This window comes from Xyrauchen texanus, chromosome 8, assembly GCF_025860055.1.
Source record: "Xyrauchen texanus isolate HMW12.3.18 chromosome 8, RBS_HiC_50CHRs, whole genome shotgun sequence".
Classification (NCBI taxonomy): Eukaryota; Metazoa; Chordata; class Actinopteri; order Cypriniformes; family Catostomidae; genus Xyrauchen; species Xyrauchen texanus.
This window is the reverse complement of record NC_068283.1, coordinates 25144390-25163933: the sequence shown is the minus strand read 5'-3', so window position 1 is coordinate 25163933 and position 19544 is coordinate 25144390. Positions and strand designations below refer to the sequence as shown.

The following is a 19544-nucleotide window of genomic DNA, read 5'->3' as shown; positions in this document are numbered from 1 at the left end:
AGTGGTGGCTCTGCATTTTGAACATTTAGAGTCCACCAAATCTTTGTATGTGTGTGTGTGTTTGCGAGTGTGCGTCTCTCTGAGAGTTGTTTGCTGGTTTCCTGTCACAGAGGAAGTGCCTCACCCAGCTTTGTTGCTCCCTATTGGCTCACAGTCAGCAGAACAGTGATTTCATGCAGATAGGGTGGACGAGCAAGGGATAGATAGAGGGACTGCAGAGTGAGGAGAGGGACAAGCAGTCAGGACAGGTCAGAGGGTACCAGGCAGGAAGAAGAGAGCGCACAGCTAAATAAAGTCAGACAAGATGAAGAGAGCAAGTGAAGGAGGGTGCAGAGCATATCATCTCTGCTAAAGAGGAAATAACTCTGAGGTAAGACATGAGAGAGCAGAAGGAGCTTCACAGAAGAAAAAAGATAGCTACTTGAAATGTCAGAAGTGCAATCGCAGGACTATAAAGTCAGGGCTTGAGAGTTTGCCAACATTGGATTACATGGATGGTGTTGCTGCTGAGTAGCTCTTTTTTTGGTAACTTCAGGTTTCATTTAAATTTCGTTCTGTAAGATAATTCTGACATTCTGTATACCTACAATTTCTTAATGTTGCAAAAACATCGTTATATTTGGAAATTGAGCGGAGAAGAGAAGAACTTCAACTGGTTCGTCATGCAGAATATGAATTGATATGCTCTGTAATCTCTCATTGTATTTTCTGTTCTAGGCTCTCTCATGAATTCCTCAGTTGTCTGTCTTCTCACTTGGTCTCTCTTATTTTAATAGCTAATATTAAACCCAAGTCAGCTTTCTTTTCTATTTTTTTAGGTTTTTGTCTAATGAATTACCTTACTACCAATGTTAATTCAAACTACTCCAACACACACTTTTGATTTCAAAATATGTTCCTATACTATGCTTCCCTGTGTCCCAGACCGTCTTTCTCTGTCTCTCCCAATCCTTGTACCAGTGTCTGATTTAAAGATGACGCTGGACGGGATTTGGGGGTGGCTGAGGGGGGACAAATGTTCTCCACGTGAAGAACCTTTCTCTACATCAGTATTGACATGATTATTTTTTTGTGCTATTATTAAAAGTAGCAACCATTACCAGTATGACTTATAAATGTTGTATTGTTATTTATTTCTGTAAATAAACCTTCTTTGGTGAAATACATATTTTGGGTGATTTGTTTTATTTATTTTTTAATGTACAGAAATGCAAAACACTTCATTGATTTGCATTTAAGTCACACAAGAATATATTTAATGCACTGTAACTCGTTTATTATATCTCCCATTAGGGCATATTGGGACACTCGATACTATCCTTAAGAAAATGGCGTGTTTGACTCTCAGTGACATGCGCACAACGTCATACGAGCATTCCACAGGTTGGACTATTTTGAAGTAGTGAAACCGGTACTAGGGAAGCTTTACCGGTATCGAGATTTGTAGTATCTACTCCACAGCTATGAATCATCTCTATAGAGTCTGACTGGATTCGCTGCTAACTCCGGTCGTCTGACGCTGTTGAGCTAGAGAAGTTCGGCACAGTCGCTAGTGGAGGTATTCTATGTTTTGTTAGTGTCTGTATTTGAATAAGTGTGACTTTATCGATGCGTTTTTGTTGCGTTTTGTTTACACGTATCGCGACGATCAGCTGCTGATTTATTGGACGGACGTCGAGGTGACACTGAACAGGTATGAAAAAGTACTTTGCGAGAGAACATTTGTAAGACAGATTTTGTCTAAGTAAATAATAGTGAGATCCCAGGCTGTAGTTTATGGGGAATATTACATTCATGTCTGAACTTTATTCTTCAATGAATGGTTGTTCTTGAACTGAACCTTGTATCGGAAGCTCAATCAAAGGTATTTGTGACATACTGTTGATTATAACAGAAATTATTCTTTAATAAATCTTTATTGAAAAAAAAAGGCAAATATTACACTGTTACTGTAGCAGCTTACAATTGAAGTCAATGGGGCCAGGCCATTAAAGTTTAATACACACTTGCAAAAGTGTAGCAACAAGATGTAAACATTACATGATTTAAGTGTGATACATTAACACAAGGTTACAGGTTGTGTTGTCAGGCCTTTTATTGGATATTCTTTACACAGATAAGATTGGGTAAGCATTTTATCACACTAAATTAATGTTAATACGTATTGTTTATGCCTTCTAGCTGTACTTTTAAAACAGTGTGGATTTGAATGTGTATGAACGTGACCCATTTCCTTCCACTTCCAAGTGACTTATTGTAACCACAATTTTTGCTTTATAGCCTATATATATATATATATATATATATATATATATATATATATATACTGGATTGGGAGGGTTACTTTTGAAATGTATTCCACCACAGATTACAGAATACATTCTGTAAAATGTAATTTGTAATGTACTCCATTATATTACTCCAAGTCAGTAATGTATTCTAAATACTTTGGATTACTTCTTCAGCACTGGTTTATTTTTTCATTTGTTTTGACTATAAAATTCTGCCAGTACAGTAAGACAAAATACACATGTTAAAAATACATTCTCTGAAAACCCTAAATATCTTATGCAGTGTTGTTTCTAAAACAAGATAAATCAAGTTGATCTTGTTTTAAGGAATTTCAGATATTTTTACAGGAAAACAATACACAAATTATTATAAAGAATATGATTTTTGCCCTACTATCAAAGCTCTTACTCGAAAAAAGAAATAATGATGGTGAATGGTCTTGATAACAAATATATGATTGTGTCTGGTAACATGTGCATGTAAAATGGCTAGAAATAGTATTTTAGCTGAGCGTAAAGCTGACAATTTACACAAGGTTTATTTCTATTTCTTCTGCTCCAAACTTACTTCAAATGTACTTCTCTGTCTGCTCGTATGAATGTAACGCATTATAAGAAAGTGTTTCACCGCTGTTCAAATACACTTTGGATCACATCATTAATATTTATAAATGTTTTCCATCTGAAAGGACTAAATATTAAATGAAACAAATGACAATAGAATGTGAAGTAATCTCTTCATTAATCAAAATACTTTTTGACTGTAACTTTATTCTAATTACCAGTTATTTAAATTAAAACTGTAGTGGAGTACAGTTACTTATATTTTGTATTTCAAATACGTAATCTCATTATATGTATTTGTTAATCCTCAACCATGTATGTATGTATATATATATATATATATATATATATATATATATATATATATATATATATATATATATATACACATACATGTTTCTGATCAAAAATAATTTGATTCATCGATTATGAGTTTAGTACAAACTGTGATTTTTCAGTTTACACAATGGTGTGTCCATGGGCACCCAAATATCATACTTCTCTAACCATATCATAGATTGTTTAGCCTAGTTCTGTAAAGTTACTTAAATCTAGATCCCCACAGACAAGCTAGATAACCACAAAGATCTGGACAGAGGAACAATATAAGAGTTGCATCCATGTGTGGTTAGTGGATCAAAACAGAACTGGGAGCCACAGTCACCTGATAGTGTAAAATTTAGTTTCTTCTTGTATGACTGGGCAAAATGAAAATAAAAATAAGCATAGCACAGAATCAATGGCAATCTCATATTACATAATCATACAGAGCAACATGCCATAATTTGTCATCTAAATCCCAATCAAGTCTGGACAAAAAAAATCTGTCATCAATCTGACATGATTTTGAAATGCAGAAAATTCCTCTCTTGTACTGGACCTTTGAGTGTAAGTCAAACATGCCACAATGAACAGAAGCGGGGAGAGGGTGATTTCCCAATTGTGAAATCCAGGCTTAAATGTCGCCATTGGAAGCAGTTTGGAATTTTGTTTTAGTCGTATAACGTCTTAACATAAGGGATTCGATAAGTGTGTACTTTTGGAACAGTAATGGGTGGCAGCTAGTGTTAGAGTCTTTTAAATATGTTATTATTACGCACACAACATCATATTTTCACACTTGAACAAAATTAGTGTTGTAGTTTAGCATAGTACGGAGACGTAGTGCATGTGGAGGTTTCACGCTATTCTCCGCAGCATCCATGCACAACTCACCCCGTGCCCCACCAAGAGTGAGAACCACATTATAGTGACCACGAGGAGGTTACCCCATATGACTTTACCCTCGCTAGCAACTAGGCCAATTTGGTTTCTTAGGAGACCTGGCTGGAGTCACTCAGCATGCCCTGGATTCAAACATGCTACTCCAGGGATGGTAGTCAGTGTCAATAATCACTGAGCTATCAAGGCCCACATGATCTAGAGTCTTACATTTAATATGTTATGTCAGGATAGGAAGATTAACTCTTTCCTTAGCCAAACAGGCCAGGGAGGCAAGTTAACAAAACAGATACATGAAAAACTTTTTCTTTTGATATTGAACACTAGAGTCAGCTCTTCTGACATTTTTCTCAAGAATGGCAGGATCATGTCTGAGTTGTGAAACTGCCTTACTTGATAAATTACGTTGCATACTTAATAGCCTGTAGTGGAGGGGTGAGTTATAAGGATTTGCTCACAGTGATATTATTGTAACGAAAGAATGCTTAATAACCATTTTCACATCAGTTTTTCTTTGTTAATGACTTTTGTAAAATGACTAAGATGTCAACAGACTGGAACTTCCAGCTGTTAATTTGTGTCTGTGTGTGTATGAGAGAGAAATGGCTTGTCTGTGTCAATGTTGATAAACTTTCATTTTCTTGCAAAACTCAATTACCTCTGTTAAAATTGAAAAAAATGTCTGGATGGATAGATTATGTAAGACTTTTCCACTGAAGACCAAACATAATGAGTGCACCTTGATCTGCAACGAATCATCTGTACTGATATAGGTTTAAAGGAATATTTAATCCAAAATGTGGTGGTGGCATAGTGGGCTAAAACACATAACTGTTAATCAGAAGGTCGCTGTTTTGATCCCCACGGCCACCACCATTGTGTCCTTGAGCAAGGCACTTAACTCCATGTTGCTCCGAGGGAATTGTCCCTGTAATAAGTGCACTGTAAGTGGCTTTGGATAAAAGCATCTGCCAAATGCATAAATGTAAATGTAAAATACAATTCTTTCATCATTTACTCTCCCTCTTGCCATCAAAGATGTGTATGAATTTATTTCTTCTGCTGAACACAAATGAAGATTTTTAGAAGAATTTGTCAGCTCTGTTGGTCCTCACAATGAAAGTGAATGGTGACCTGAACTTTAAAGCTCCAAAAAGCATAACACAGCATAAAAGTAATCCATATGACTAATGGCACCATCTAGCACTCTGCCCATGTGTCAAGCAATAGGAAGTGTAATTGAGCTTGAAATCCTGATTGTCAAGGAGTCTGTTGATATCAATGTCTATAATGAAAAGGAGTTACATTTTGGTCTGTTTTCACCCAATCACAGATTAGATAGCTTCAGAAGACACAGGCTAAACTACTGGAGTCTTTTGGATTACTTTTATGCTACCTTGTGCTTTTTAGAGCTTTAAAGTGCTGATCACCATTCACTTTCATTATATGGACCTATTGAGCTAAGCTAATCTTCTAAAAATCTTGATTTGTGTTCAGCAAAAGAAAGCAAGTCCTACACATCTGGGATAACATGAGGGTTAGTAAACGATAAGAGCATTTTTAAACTATTCCTTTAAGGCCCTACTGGTAAGCTGATGGAAACTGTGGAATTTTTAAAAGCAGAACAATGGAATTGTGGAGAGGTATTTTGTAGTGTTGTGTAATATGAAGCTCTCCGCACATTTTGAAAAGTTTTAGTTCTCTCTCTCTGTCTTAGCGATGGCAAACATGGGGGTGAGGCCTGCTTCCCCTGCTCCCTCCATCTCTCTCCTGGAAATAAAAGCAGAGACACGGTTGGTACTGAAGTCTTTCCTGCGTAAATCGCTCTCTATACCTCCTGGAGAGCGGCCTGGAAGGATAGGAGGAGAATACAAGGACCCAAACAAATACAGGTGACACAAATAAGGAATTGATGCTGATAGAATAAAACACTGGTATTATATAACAATACTAAAATGACGCCACATCAAAGTAATCATGCAAATATTACAGAACCTGAAAAGCATAAACAAGACAGCACCTAAACAAATAGAAAATCCATGTTTTAGATGATGATTATCTTTCTAACCTAAACCAGAGATGTTGGCCTAAAGCAGTTTAAAAAGTTGATTTAGACCAGTGGTTCTGATCTGGTTTTGCTTCAGGACCCAGATTTTACATTGGACCTCTCAAGTGGTGACCCAACACAGTACCAAAATAAATTTTTGGTGTCCATTTTCTCAAAATCTATCGCAACAATAATATACAAAAATGTCCACCCAAGGAAAAATCCACTAAAAATGAAAATTCTATCATAATTTACTCACCCTCATGTCGCTCTAAACAAGTATGACTTTATTTCTCTTGAGCAATACAAAAGAAAACAAATAAATTCATATTCATCCTATCATTTAATATATTGGCAGTTGATGGTGCCACATTGCAAACCTTAAAAGAGCACCCAAAAGTATCAGAAAGATTTCCATTTGACTTGTGCATCATATTCCAAGTCATCTGAAGGCATATGTTTTTGCTGAGAAACAACCCGAAATTGAAGGAATATTTTCAGTCACATTCATGAGAGCGTTCCCTGAAAAGTTGGACCTAGCTATTCATTGAAATGTTTCTTTTGTGTTCCACATAAGAAAAAAAAAATGTCATATGGGTTTGGAACAACATGAGGGTGAGTAAATAATGACAGAATTTTCATTTGCCGTTAACTACAGTATTCCTTTAAAATAATGTCCCTCTCGCAAGCTTTATACGTTTTCTGCCTCTCATAAATTTCTATGTCACCCTCAAACACATTTTCTTTTATTAGTGCTGCTCAAAAGGAGAAGATGAAGAAAGATGCAACTGATGTATGGGACTCTTTGGATGAGGAGATTAGTGCCGTGGAGGAGAAGAAACATGGATTTAAAAATCTACTAAAAAGAAGGCTGAGGCCGCGTTCATCCATGATCCACCGTGCTAAGAAAGACACCAGTGGTGACCAGACTCAAAACAACACCCTGGAGAAACAGAGTCAGTCAGGCCACTCGGACAAGGCATCCACAAATGGAGCAAGTAGTTTACCCAGGAAATCTGAGGTAAAAACACATATCTGAATCTGTTGACTAGAGATTAAACTACCTCTAGAGAGTGAAAACTGCTCCTGCTCCAGAACATTTGCATTGACATCAAAGCTCATTTATAAATTAATAGTGTTATAATTTTTCAAGGAGCCCAAAAATGCCTGTATTTCACTTCTCTCATGACAGTTTGTTTTGTTTTGCTGTTGAGAATTTGTTAATGTAGTTGAATCATTTTCTCTTAGGAAGAGAGATTATCTCCATCTTCTGCATCTGAAGAGGAGGGCAACAGAAAGCCAGTGGACAAAAATAAGAAAAAGAAGAAAAAAATTAAAATATCTGATATACTCAAAAAAGTGACATTTAAAAAAGAAGAGCCTCGTCCTCAGCGCCCAGCCACACTCCATTTAAGAGATGATGCAAGTTTTCCAGAACCTGCCAAACCGGCTGATTCACCTTGTAAGTTTCAGATATAAAAGGGTTTGCGATTGATTTAGTGCAATGCAATACAAATCAAAGGTAAACCAAGAGACCCCAGGAGGCACTGTCACAAGTGTCTTTATTGAGTTGAGCCTTTGTTGTGCCTCAGATTCTGTTATTCTACCTATAATTAAATATGGATATGATGTGACTTAATATTGTATCAGTAATATTATTGTTATCTTTAATTATCTTCCAGCACATCCTCCTGAATTCTATGATGGTGTGGCAGAAACTCTGGACAGAATTGCACAGAAACATAGTGTGAAAAAGAAATCTCCCATTAAACCAGAGCCTGTGCCATGTGCACCCAAAGGTAAATGTAAATGGTTGTACTCCTGAAAAAAACATTAGTTTCTCTCCTACAGATTATTTGAATAATGATGTGTGCAGTAGATACCAACTCCATTGTTTCACATAAAGAGGTAAACATTTTAAAGGAAATATTAAAGGAAGAGCAGTGCAATATGTGTCAGTTAAATACTAAATATTATAAACACTGTTATATTAAACACTGAAACACTAATACTAGCACAGTCACATTATGTTATGTGAATTTCACAAAACCTGTCAATAATATGTCTTATTTAAGTCATATTTCACCCCAAAAATCAAAGGAAAAATTTAATTTGCTTGGAGAAAATGAGGCCTACTTATTTGAATGATGATATTTAATGAGAAATCCATAATGAACCAGTCAGGCTTCCTAAGCAACCAATTGACCCAGTTGCTAGGGTGGGTAGAGTCACATTAGGTTAACCTGCTTGTGGTGAACATAATGTGGTTCTCATACTCGGTGGGGCGAATGGTGAGTTGTGCGTGGATGCCTACACACTCACTCTGCAGTAACGCGCTCAACAAGCCACGTGATAGGATCCGTGGATTGACTGTCTCAGACGCGGAGGCAACTACACCACCACAAGGACATAGCGCACATTGGGAATTGGGCATGCCAAAAAGGGGGGGTGGGGGAGGGGGTAAATAAAAGCTAAATTTATTTTAGCTTTACAGTTATGTGCATTTTGGAAAAATTGGGCTTAATGTAAAAAATAAAAAAATGCAGAAATCTTTGAAATTCAAAAATCAACAGTGAAATTTGACCTAGACATGTTTTCGGAAGATTCACTCTGCTGTGTCTGTAAAGAATTTGTGAAGGTTGTGAAGGTTTTTTTCACTTGTGTATTGTAAGTTAACACCTCTTCATTTTGTTCACAGACAAACACAAAGAGGTTGTGGTTCAACAGCTAGTTCAGATATTGACTGCAGAGGGGGATGCTATAAATGAAAAGGTAATGATCCCTGATCTTTCTAGAAGTTTGCTGCTGAGTTTTAAATGTCTTTGATGAAAATCTTTTTTTGAACACTTCCTGTTATGATATGGAGTATGCTTGATTCTAAAAGCAAGCAGAAACAAATTTCTTTACATAAAAATGATTAATCTTGTGTCAATTGAATTGATTTTTTTAATTATTAAAAAAAAATTATAATAATTGTTGTTTATTGGTTCAGATAAATACCAACTCTTTCCTTCGGTCCACCCTTACCCGGATTTCCTACCCATCCTTTGCCAAACTCCTCGACACATGTGCCAGTCAGAGTGAAGAACCTCCCCTTCCTGCACCTGTTAGCCCTACACTGCGCCGCCTTGCCATCACTATGGATGTGTCTCGGCGAGTCGTCACAGCAACTGGAGTTCAGCGTTTGACGGGGTATACTGAACGCTACATGGAGAGCTTTGCCCCGTGGGTGAGGAGTCATGGAGGATGGGTGAGCAGTTGTTTTACATTTTTTAAATTGTGTTAGCATCAATGACTATCAATACAATATGTTGCCTTGTAAATTCCTGCTATTGTCTTCCAGCAGGTGGCAGAATTGTCAAGTAAACTGTTCCTTTCCTTCACAGGGTAACATTGCACAGATTGATGATGTCCTGGAGTATGATTGACCTCAGCCACCTTAGAATTTTTTATGTGAATTTTGGATCATGTAGCTTGACTTCTATGAGGAAAAGAAAACCAAAGGAAATGACACTACTGATAATGAAGTTTCTCTGCAGATGGATTTCTTTTTTATACTTTCATGTTTTTTGTTGTTGTTGTTTTTATGTGACGTTTTATACCAAAATACATGATGCCAAACATCTGATGCTGTTGTTCTATTCTTATCCAGTTGTAATTACCTTAGAATATATTAATATAGTAGAACAAATCATTTAAACAAATCACCAATTTGGCAGTGGCATCTCTTGAACATTTATAAACACCTAATTTCTGTTATTGGATAATCACCTTGATCACAAGTTAAAGCAGTTATAAGGGTATTTAACAAAGTGCGCAATAATACATTTACATTCTCCACCTACAGTATACATTCACTGTATAATCATGATTCCTTCATCTTCTTTTTGTAAATACACATTAATTGTTTTGATTTTACCTAGGTAAAAGTGCACCGTTGTAATTTATGTGCACATGCATATCATGCCCAGTTTATCTTTGGTTAAACATTCATTACATATTCATAATTGTGTTACAAAGAGTCCCTGGAAAAATGGGGCAAAGGAAGGATCAGTCCATGTATTTTTCTGCTCGTAAGATTTGGCAGTACATCAGCATGGAGAACACCAAAGCAAGAATCTGGAGGGAGAAAATGGCTTTACATTTCAAAGAACACAATGTTCAAACTCATTTAATGATCAGTCTCATTTCTACACTAGTTTATCGGTTTGAAAGTACCTGAACGATTCCAATGCAGATACCAAAGCCCAGGACTGAGGTGATGTTAGCAAGGAGCCAGTTCTTGGCCTTCTCATAGCAGGGCTATAATACAATAAACGAAAATATATGAATGAACAAATAAAAAGTGGCAATATTAAAGTATTACATGAACCAAACAAGTAAGGGATAACGTACAGTCGGCCAGCCAGTCACTATCGCAAAATAAACCTTGACAGGTGATCAAGGTCTTGAATCACTCTGATGTGGTTTATTTTTTTTTTGAGAAGGACCAACTGATGCTATATTATCCTGCTTTTTATAGAGGTATTTACCAAATATATGAATAAATATAGGGTACAACAGAGTTAAAGGCACACCTTAAGGAAAATGAGTGGCATATGTGGTTACAAAGTGTATCAAGATTCAAGAAATTCATTTCTTTTTATTTAATTTTGATGGAGCAACATAATTTGTGTTAAAAGAATGGCTTACCTTGCCTATAGGGCACAATTGGTCAACTTATGCAAATACTTTTGAGACCGCAAGATTTATTTTTACAAATTAAGAAAATGCTTATTCAAAATAACCACATCGCATTTGACATTTCATTACATCTCATGTATTCTATAAACAAATGAATCTCCATTCTGATTGGATTAGCCAATGTGAGCCCACTTTGAACATTTCTCAAAACAAATCTGTTCACCACACTTAAGAAAAACATTGTGTTTAATAGGGGCTTTTTTTTTTTTTTTTTTACCCCAAATACTATCCTTTCACTTAGTGGACAGTTATTGAAACATTTATACAGTATATAATCACAATATTGAAAATGAAAAATTAGTATTTTGTCTCAAAATAAATGTGATCATTTCCAGGATATTCATTAGCTGTGTAAATGTTTCATATTTAAAACCATATGAAATATTATTTGAAATTGCCTCAAAATCAACCTTTAGACATTACAAGCAATGATCTCATGGATCAGGACATTTTTGCGTTCTATAGTGACAAACAGGTGTTTAGGAAAGTCCAGTGGTAGTTTTTGTTGCTATTTAGTGTTTTGGAAGAAAATTTTATCAAAGGAGACTATTACTCCAGGGAGCCTTTAGTCCTGTTGTACCCTGAATGAAATGTTCATTTGAGTTTGCATTTTTTTAATTATTATTATTTATGTGAGAACAAAGAGACCACAGACTGACACAAAACTAGCCCTGCTATATCGAAAATTGTTTGTGGACAACAATAAATTATAAAGTTTACCAGACATTACCAGTGTTGGGTAAGTTAATCAATAAAAATACAAATATTTCACTACAAATTACAAATTATTTCTATAAAATTTTCACCAGATTGCTGAATTTATTGAAAAAGTTATCACAGTACTTTTAATTTACTTTTAAAAACACTATGCACAGATGTTTTTTCCCACTCAACGAATTAAAAAGAATGTCTGTATTTCCGAATTCATTGTCACACGCGAGTCATACACTCAGCACTACTAAATACATGTATGTTGAATATTTTTTTGTTTTAGAAAATATATGTAATTCAAGAAATGTCCTTAAAAGTACTTAACTTAATTGAAAGTCAATAACTGTAATCTGATTACAAGATTTTAAAATGTAATGTGTCACTTCTTTTGTACTTAAAAGTAATACAGTAATTAATACTGGATATTGTATAAAAATATCTGACCAGTCACAGTAGACCTTATTCACAGCAGCACCATCTTATATTTTTTTATGGGAATGACAACAAGGCTGTGAGGGAAATATGTACTGTCACTTCAATGGGCTGTACTGCAGTTTAAAGAGTTTTTGGATCATTCTGCAGACAAAACGTTGAAAACAATATCTTTCTAAGAGCATTCAGTATACAAAAAACTCCAGACAACATGAGTTGTGGAAAATCAGATGTGATAAAGAAGCTTTATACCTTTCGTGCCATTGAAAATATGTAAGTCCATCCCTCACAGCCTCGATGTCATTCCCATTAAAATAGTGCTAGTGTGAATAAGGTCTATCAAGTATTCTAGAGAGATATGCAAAAAAGACCATTAACATATGTGAGAAGTTAGAAGGGTCATAAGGTTTTTAGAAGGGTTTGTTATGGCCTTTGTGTTTCATAAGCATGTGGTAACATTCATGAATAGATGGTGGAAAGTAGGAATGTGTGATACTTGATTGACAACATGACCCCAGTTATCTGACCTCTTCCCATCGATGACAGGGTCCAGTACTATCCCTGCAGCATGAATGTGGAGGTTCATCATTGAACGTATTGTTGTGCCAGTCAGTATGGTTGCTCACACCACAACACTTGAACTGAAAGAGACAGAAACCATGATTTACATTCAAGAATCTCAGCCTTCACATAGTGTGTAACTACTAACTCACAATTCTCTGCATGTTGTCCCAAGATTTTTTCAGCCCTTCGTTTGAATTGTAGTCTTTCATTCCCTCTTTTAGGTTGTCCTTCGCTATCATGTCCAACTATGGATATAACATGAGAGAAAGGGAGGCTGATAAACAGGAAGTAGAAGGCAAAGTGTTGTCCTGAAAGAAAAGGCTCAAATATTTGCATCATGTCTCAGATGTTCTCAGAGACTCTCACCTCTTTATGATAGACACTCAAAATCACAATCAGAGTCACTTCGGTCAGGACTAGGAACAAGAGGATCACAAAAAACTGCACAAGAAAGAACTTTTAGAGCACAATCTACATACTGTATGTCATTGCAAGTGTATATCATATAAGTTCAACATGAAACCCTATTCACAACTAAGTTTTACTTCTAAAATGTAACATATTTATGTGTAAAACAGGATATTCAACAAGAAAAAAAGTAGGAGGGCTCCTTATATTGTCCATCGGGAATTTATATGAACAGAAGTGAATGCTTAATGTGAGTTTACTATCTGACTATTAGTTAACATAATCCAATAGCCCATGCTGCCCAAGTGATAAAATAAAAGTGTAAAATAATATTATTTTCAGGGGAAGAGCAAGTAATTACATTTCTTTTTATTTATCAGATTTTTTATTTAAATATTGTGCAATTGTAATCAAATGGAATCTGTAAAGATTCATGTAACTTACTGTCATCAATAGACATCTCTGCTCTTTCAGAGCACCAAGGCATCCAAGAAACCCTGTCACCATGGTGACACCTCCAGCAACAAGCAATAGGTTGGCAGCAGAGAGTGAAGGGAAGGACAGCGGAAGAGATGAGAACTCTGATTGTGTGAATGCGAGCCACACCCCAACACCAAATAAGCCACACCCTCCCAACTGCACAAACAAACAGGTAAAAACACCAGCATGCTCATTTAAGTGATTCCACAGCAGTGTTGAGTAATTTAAGTGATTCTGAGGGTCAAGTGTAGGCCCACGTGACATAAATGAAACTATAATAGTTTGTGGTACTATACTTAAGTATTAATATACATATTCTGGACATATTTAAATACCCATATTACATATACATAGGCATTCTACTAAGAGATGAAAATTACAATTTGAAGGTTTTTTGCTCTCAAATTAAAATGTTATTCCACTGACTGTAAGATTTAGGATTGGGGGTTGGGTTAAGATAATATGCATTCCTGTTTACTGTTTTCAGTCATTTACAATTTAACAGCACTTCCAGCTTCAGCCACAGGGAGCAGTGGTTTGAATTTTGGGAAACAGATGATATCAACATCCTATTATCTGTTCATAGTGTGATTTGTTCAAATCTCTTTCAAGCTTGTGCACATTCAAACTATACCCCTGGACTACTTATATTATGTGGAAAAGAGCAGCATAGACATCCCACTTACTTTTATACTCCACTGAAGAAAGTCAGTCAGACAGGTTGAAAGGTGAGTAAATTATGGATGGATGTTTGGATGAACTACCCCTTTAAAGCTGAACATGGATCAGCAATCTGACAAATTGATATTTGACAGAACCCTAAAACAGTAAAGGAATTCGTACAAACCCAAAAGATGAGGTTGAAGACAAACATGAGGTACTTCACACAGCAGAGGCAACTTCGTGACACAGACATTCTGCATTCAACAAGATAGACAGGAACAGGGTCACCAAATGGCAATATAAAATGTAAAGCCAGTGTGTTTTTGTGTGTGCTTTTAACATGTGCAAACTTTCACACTGAACACTTGCATGGAGAGGAAGTGCTGCTTCCAGACAGGAAGAAACCACCCTTGTGTGTACTGCTGATAGCATTAACTCTACAGTCATTATTTTCCATGTTTAAAAAATTTGCCTACTAAGAGCCTTCTTTTATTCTTTAAACTCACAGAATATAGTGGAAGTCTATATTAATTAATATAGATTAATATGTACCATTTCTTTATAAAAATCTGTTAATGTCAAATACCGTATCATAATCATGTTAGTGGTTATTTTACCCATAAAAATGCCCATTGTGTTCGACTGAATGTGGTCCACATGTGACTGCAGAATTATGAGGCAAAAATGTAAACATATAAACTGCCTCAAAGTTGGGCAGCACATGTACAGTATTATTTTCTGATTAAATTTGAATGCCAGTAATAGTCTGTAAAGTGAGACCACATGTATGTGTGAATTAAAATGGAGTTCTTCAGATATGAGATCACACAGAAACCTCCTACCTTCACTACTGAAATGAAAGCACTGTCTCACATTTCTTGTGATTTCAAAATATTTATAAAAAGTAAAATCAGCTTAGCGTCTTCTCCATGATGAAGCTCCAGAATGAACAATTATTTGAGTAATAAAAAAAAAACAATAATTCTCTGACCTCAATGTCTTATACCAATTAACATTTCTTGAGATATTTATTGATGACAGAGAATCGATTGCTCATTGTTTTCTCTGGTCTGCTTCAACATCAGAGATTTCAATTGTCTGAATGAGAGATGTGATTTCAGTTCATAAAGAGTATTGCGATCTTTGTTTTTATCTCCATGATTTACATCAAGTAAGAAGCAAAGAGACTTAGTTGCTTTACCTTTAATTAGATGGAGACCACAAAGAGACTGACAGGTATTAACTTCCAGGAATAGATTTCAGTTTTCACTTTGTCCTAAATCCAAAGGTTCTTGTATTGTCTTTTTGTTGTTTCGTAATGATAAAGTTCCTGAGCTCTTACTTTATTTATTCATATGCTGTTCCTCCAGTTTGATTGGTGATCACGCTTCATAAGGTGCAACAAAATCACAAACACTTAAGTGAACTTTAAATATTGGTCTTGCAGTTTTGTGGGATACAATATTTCTCACAAGCTGCTTCCCTTTCTTTTTTCTTTCTTTTCTACTCCTTCAGACTCCTTTCATTTCTCTCCAGGATTCCTCTTATAGATCCAAAATGTTCTTTTTCTTTTTTTAGGGAACAAAATGAATGTAAAAGTATTTGTTTGCTTGTTAGTGCTTTTCTGTCCCCCTCAATCTTCACACTATATCTTTTCAGCTATTTTCCTCGCATTCTCTTGTTCCAAATAACTTCCAGATGTAGTTATCAGCCCTCCCCTCTCTCTCTTTCCCTCTCTCCTCCTCTTCCCGCTAGTCTCCAGATAATCCATTATTTTCCAAGATCTCCTCCCCTTGATGATTCTCCCTCCCTCTTTCCCTGCCTATGACTAAACAATTCTGATGGATGTGTTAAAAATATAAGCCGGGCAGCAGACACACAGAGGTTTTGCTGTCCTCTGTGTGTGTCTTTATATTTATTCTTTACATTTTCAGTCTATTAAACACACATATACCCTTTAGAGACATATCACAAATACACCTTTTGATAATGAAATATGTAACTGTATTTATTGAGGTAAGTGAATAGAAGCGAAAGATTTTTGAGATTTATGGACTTAAGTTACTTTTAACCAGTGTAATATGACAATGTAATTTCTTTCTTTCTTTTTTTTTAATAACTGAAATTTTCAAGCAGATCTAAAAATCTCTTGTTATGAAATTCCTCTTTTAAGTGGAAAAGAGTGACCCTAAATGATGTGGTTGTTCAGTTCAAATACATATAGCAATGGCAAATAAATAAATAGGGCCAACTATGCAGTTTGTTTCAAATAATACTTAATTTATTCCAAAATATGTTAACATAAAGAAAATACAAATATGTTCCACATACCAGACCTGAAAGATACAAAATACTAAAACATGGTTTTAGGAAGTGCTAATATTTTCCAAGTCTTTTCATTTTTTTGTGTAATTATTTTATTTTATTTTTTTTTCAATAATTTTGGTCACTGTAGAAAATGTTGATTTGTTTTTATTTAATTTGTATTTTCTTTAGATTAACTTGATTGCAAAGTGTGAATAATCTGGTAGCAATGGAAAGTCTATATTTTGATTAAGGAATGTAGACAAGAGTAAAACAGAAGTTTAACATGGCACCATTATTTTGCTGAATTAAAGTCCTTCTTTATGACACAAAGTAATCAAGACATGACATGAAGTAATCAAAAAGTAAATCCTAATAAATCTATATTTAAAAGTGAGTTCTATGGACAAACTATTTTAAACAGCTGTGGTGAGACAGAATGTTTCTCCTCCATTCAAATCCTTAATTTCTCTCACAGCCAGTTGTCCATTGTTCTCATCTCCTTTCTGTCTCTGTTTCTCTGCCACTGCTTTTTCCTTGTTGTCTTCCTCCACATTCTCATCTATGTAAAGCAGAGGCTCCTGCTCCTCCCATTTCTTTACCTCTTTGGTTCCTTCCCCACCCACTCCACCGATAGGTGTGTCACCTGATTCAATGGCAGCAAATGTACTGAGCACCAGATCATCTCCATCCTCTCTCCCCTCATCAGACAGCAGACCCCCCTGTACTACTCCATCACATTCCACTTTATCTCCAGCCTCCAGATTCACAGGCCCTGCCCATGCATCATCCTCCGCCCCTTTCTTCTTCATGGACCGTTTATTTTGTCCATTCACGTACCCTGGGCCAAACTTACGTGAGGCAATTTTCTTTCGGCGTTGGACAAACATAAGCAATGCCACTAACAGCACACAAAGAATGATTACACTTAATACTATTATTAGTATTAATAACCAGCTGATCTGTGTGGGCAAAATGCTGTGTTTGACATATCCACCAATGGTGGTAGGTGTTAAATGGGTGGAGACTGAGTCATCTTCTAACTGCGAGTGAGGAAGTTCAAGAATGTCATGAGAGATTCTAGTAGAGGTTTTTGTGGTAACGGTAAGGAATGTGGTGTCCTCTGGGCTGGACATGATGGGCGGGGGCTCAGTCCCTTCTGCAAGCGGTTTTAAAGTGGTGGGTGTGGAGCTTAGTACCGTTGATGCTGGAGTCAAGGCAACCATTGCTGTGGTGAGATCATCTCTGTGTTTCGTAGCACTGGTCAACTCAGAAGTAGTAAATCCAACAGTTGTTTCATACGAACCTGTGCTTGTCAGGTATTCTGAAGTTATTGGTGCAGTCCCACCTTTTTTTATCGAAACAGGCACAGTAGTGGTGCTTGCTTCCATTGACTCCAAGGCCATTGTGGTGTGTTGTCCTTGAGCAGTTATTCCTTCAGAAACAGATCTTGGTGTTGTTTGAGTTGTTTGAGTTGTTGTTTGTTCAGTGTCAGTAATGAGTGGTGTAGAAGCCTCAACTGTTGATTTTACTTCATGAATGGTGGTCATTTGATGGTCAAGTGTGGAGACTAAATAATCAGGATCTGGTGTCATAGGTAATTCAGTGACAATATTTTCAGGTGTTACTTCAATGGTGCCTTGAGGACTTAAGGTTGTATCCACATTCTCTTTATTCAACAATGTAGTGGTGGCATTTGTGTCTGTCTCATTTTGCTCTTGTGCATGAATGAACATGAAACAGAGTCCAAGAGCAAGTGACAGCAGCAAATTGCTAAAAGCTAGCCTCATGATGTAAACATTGGCTGAAATGTCACTGAAGGAAAACTTTATATTGCGATCTCAGTCTTAATAAGATAATGAAAGCAGATATTGTCTTGTCCACTTTTGTGGCTCTACAACGGGAAATTAAAGCTGTTGGCTGAAGCTTTCATAAATTCATCTTCAGGTTCTTATGCTCTTGCATAGTTACCGTCGTTCTGCTGGGGTATTCTTGCATGAAACTAGGACGGAAAGTTTTACACAGCCCTGTTCTTCCCCTTTTCTCTCTTTCAATGTAGCATGAGAGATTTCAGCTTCATTGACATTAACATGTGGCACAGTAAAAAAAGTAGAAAAAAGATAGTTAGTCACCCAATTAACACTATTAATTATTTTAATACTTTTATCCAGCTTTGAGTTTCTTAAAGACTCGTGCAACTTGATAAAACTGCATGATAAGGCACATCAATTTCTTGCATTTAGAATTAATTTCCAATAAGAGCAGATGTAGGCTACATCATCTCTACATTAATGCATCCACCTTATTACAGTTCAAATATCAGTTTACAAAATTGTTAGAATATGATTCAAGTGGCAGTGTGGCATTAATATCACTCTTAGCAGTTTAAAACTCTTACTCTTTCTTTCTGTGATCTACCTGTCCTTAAACATTTTTAACATTGCAGCCACATACTACCTTGGTTACGAATTTTGCCCAGTTTGGTCTCTTGAGGAATATGTGAGGTTGCCACTTACCTTCATATCTCTGTGTAAACTCACTGCAAACTCCGACCACCAAGACTTAACTGCACATGTGAAACACTGCACACTCGCACATGTAGATAACACCTATATCCTGTTAATTTCTCTTATTCTCGCTCACACACTCCTACATACCCTGTTTCAGAGCCTAACAGAGGCTACAGTTGAAAGATTAGTAGTTGCAATAAAGCAAAGAGCTTCTAAATAATTTTCTGCTTTCTGAGGCTGAGAAAAAGAGAAGCTAGACTCTAATGGGAACTCTATGCTCTGTTGACACTGTGTGTTGGCACGTTTGCGGGTATTATCTCTGCTTATGTCTGCACAACTTAACTGATAATTGTCTATGTGCAAGTGTGTGTGTTTGAGTGTGTACATGCATGAGTGCATGATATACTGTATGTAGGGTGGAGGTACTTGTAACATAAAAGGTGTGAAAATTTGTGTCTCAAGTGAAGCTTGCTTAAAAGGATCTGATATTCAGCCTAGATATATATATATATCTTGCCTTCTAATACTTCACCCTATCTGAACATCTAAATATATAATATAAGCAATGTTTATACAGCATTTTCTAATTGTACTCTTAATTGCAAC

At 36.1% G+C, this 19544-nt stretch overlaps 3 protein-coding genes across 5 annotated transcripts; 1 reads left to right on the top strand and 2 right to left on the bottom strand.

Moving 5' to 3' along the window:
- The first annotated feature begins 1453 nt into the window (after positions 1–1453).
- On the top strand, positions 1454–9657 carry LOC127648453 (bcl-2-like protein 12). 3 transcript variants are annotated; one of them, XM_052133128.1, is made up of 8 exons: positions 1454–1693; positions 5794–5968; positions 6877–7144; positions 7372–7585; positions 7806–7922; positions 8822–8895; positions 9116–9373; positions 9510–9657. In XM_052133128.1, the coding sequence occupies exons 2-8, from the start codon at positions 5796–5798 to the stop codon at positions 9549–9551; spliced, it is 1146 nt and encodes a 381-aa protein (XP_051989088.1). In that variant the 5' UTR covers positions 1454–1693; positions 5794–5795; the 3' UTR covers positions 9552–9657. The 3 variants fall into 3 exon arrangements, with proteins under 3 accessions (XP_051989088.1, XP_051989090.1, XP_051989091.1); XM_052133130.1 differs by having other exon boundaries at positions 5775–5968; XM_052133131.1 differs by having other exon boundaries at positions 1492–1558.
- Positions 9658–9659: 2 nt separating this feature from the next.
- tspan4b (tetraspanin 4b) lies at positions 9660–15831 on the bottom strand. Its single transcript, XM_052133132.1, has 8 exons — positions 15326–15831; positions 14309–14378; positions 13426–13617; positions 12940–13014; positions 12723–12818; positions 12537–12650; positions 10342–10425; positions 9660–10242 (listed from the first exon to the last, which is right to left on the bottom strand). The coding sequence occupies exons 2-8, from the start codon at positions 14375–14377 to the stop codon at positions 10174–10176; spliced, it is 699 nt and encodes a 232-aa protein (XP_051989092.1). The 5' UTR covers position 14378; positions 15326–15831; the 3' UTR covers positions 9660–10173.
- Positions 15832–16178: 347 nt separating this feature from the next.
- Positions 16179–19242, bottom strand: si:ch73-248e21.7 (mucin-5AC). Its single transcript, XM_052131312.1, has 2 exons — positions 18945–19242; positions 16179–18502 (listed from the first exon to the last, which is right to left on the bottom strand). Exon 2 carries the CDS (start codon positions 18216–18218, stop codon positions 16845–16847), a length of 1374 nt encoding a protein of 457 aa, XP_051987272.1. The 5' UTR covers positions 18219–18502; positions 18945–19242; the 3' UTR covers positions 16179–16844.
- Between the last annotated feature and the right edge of the window lie 302 nt (positions 19243–19544).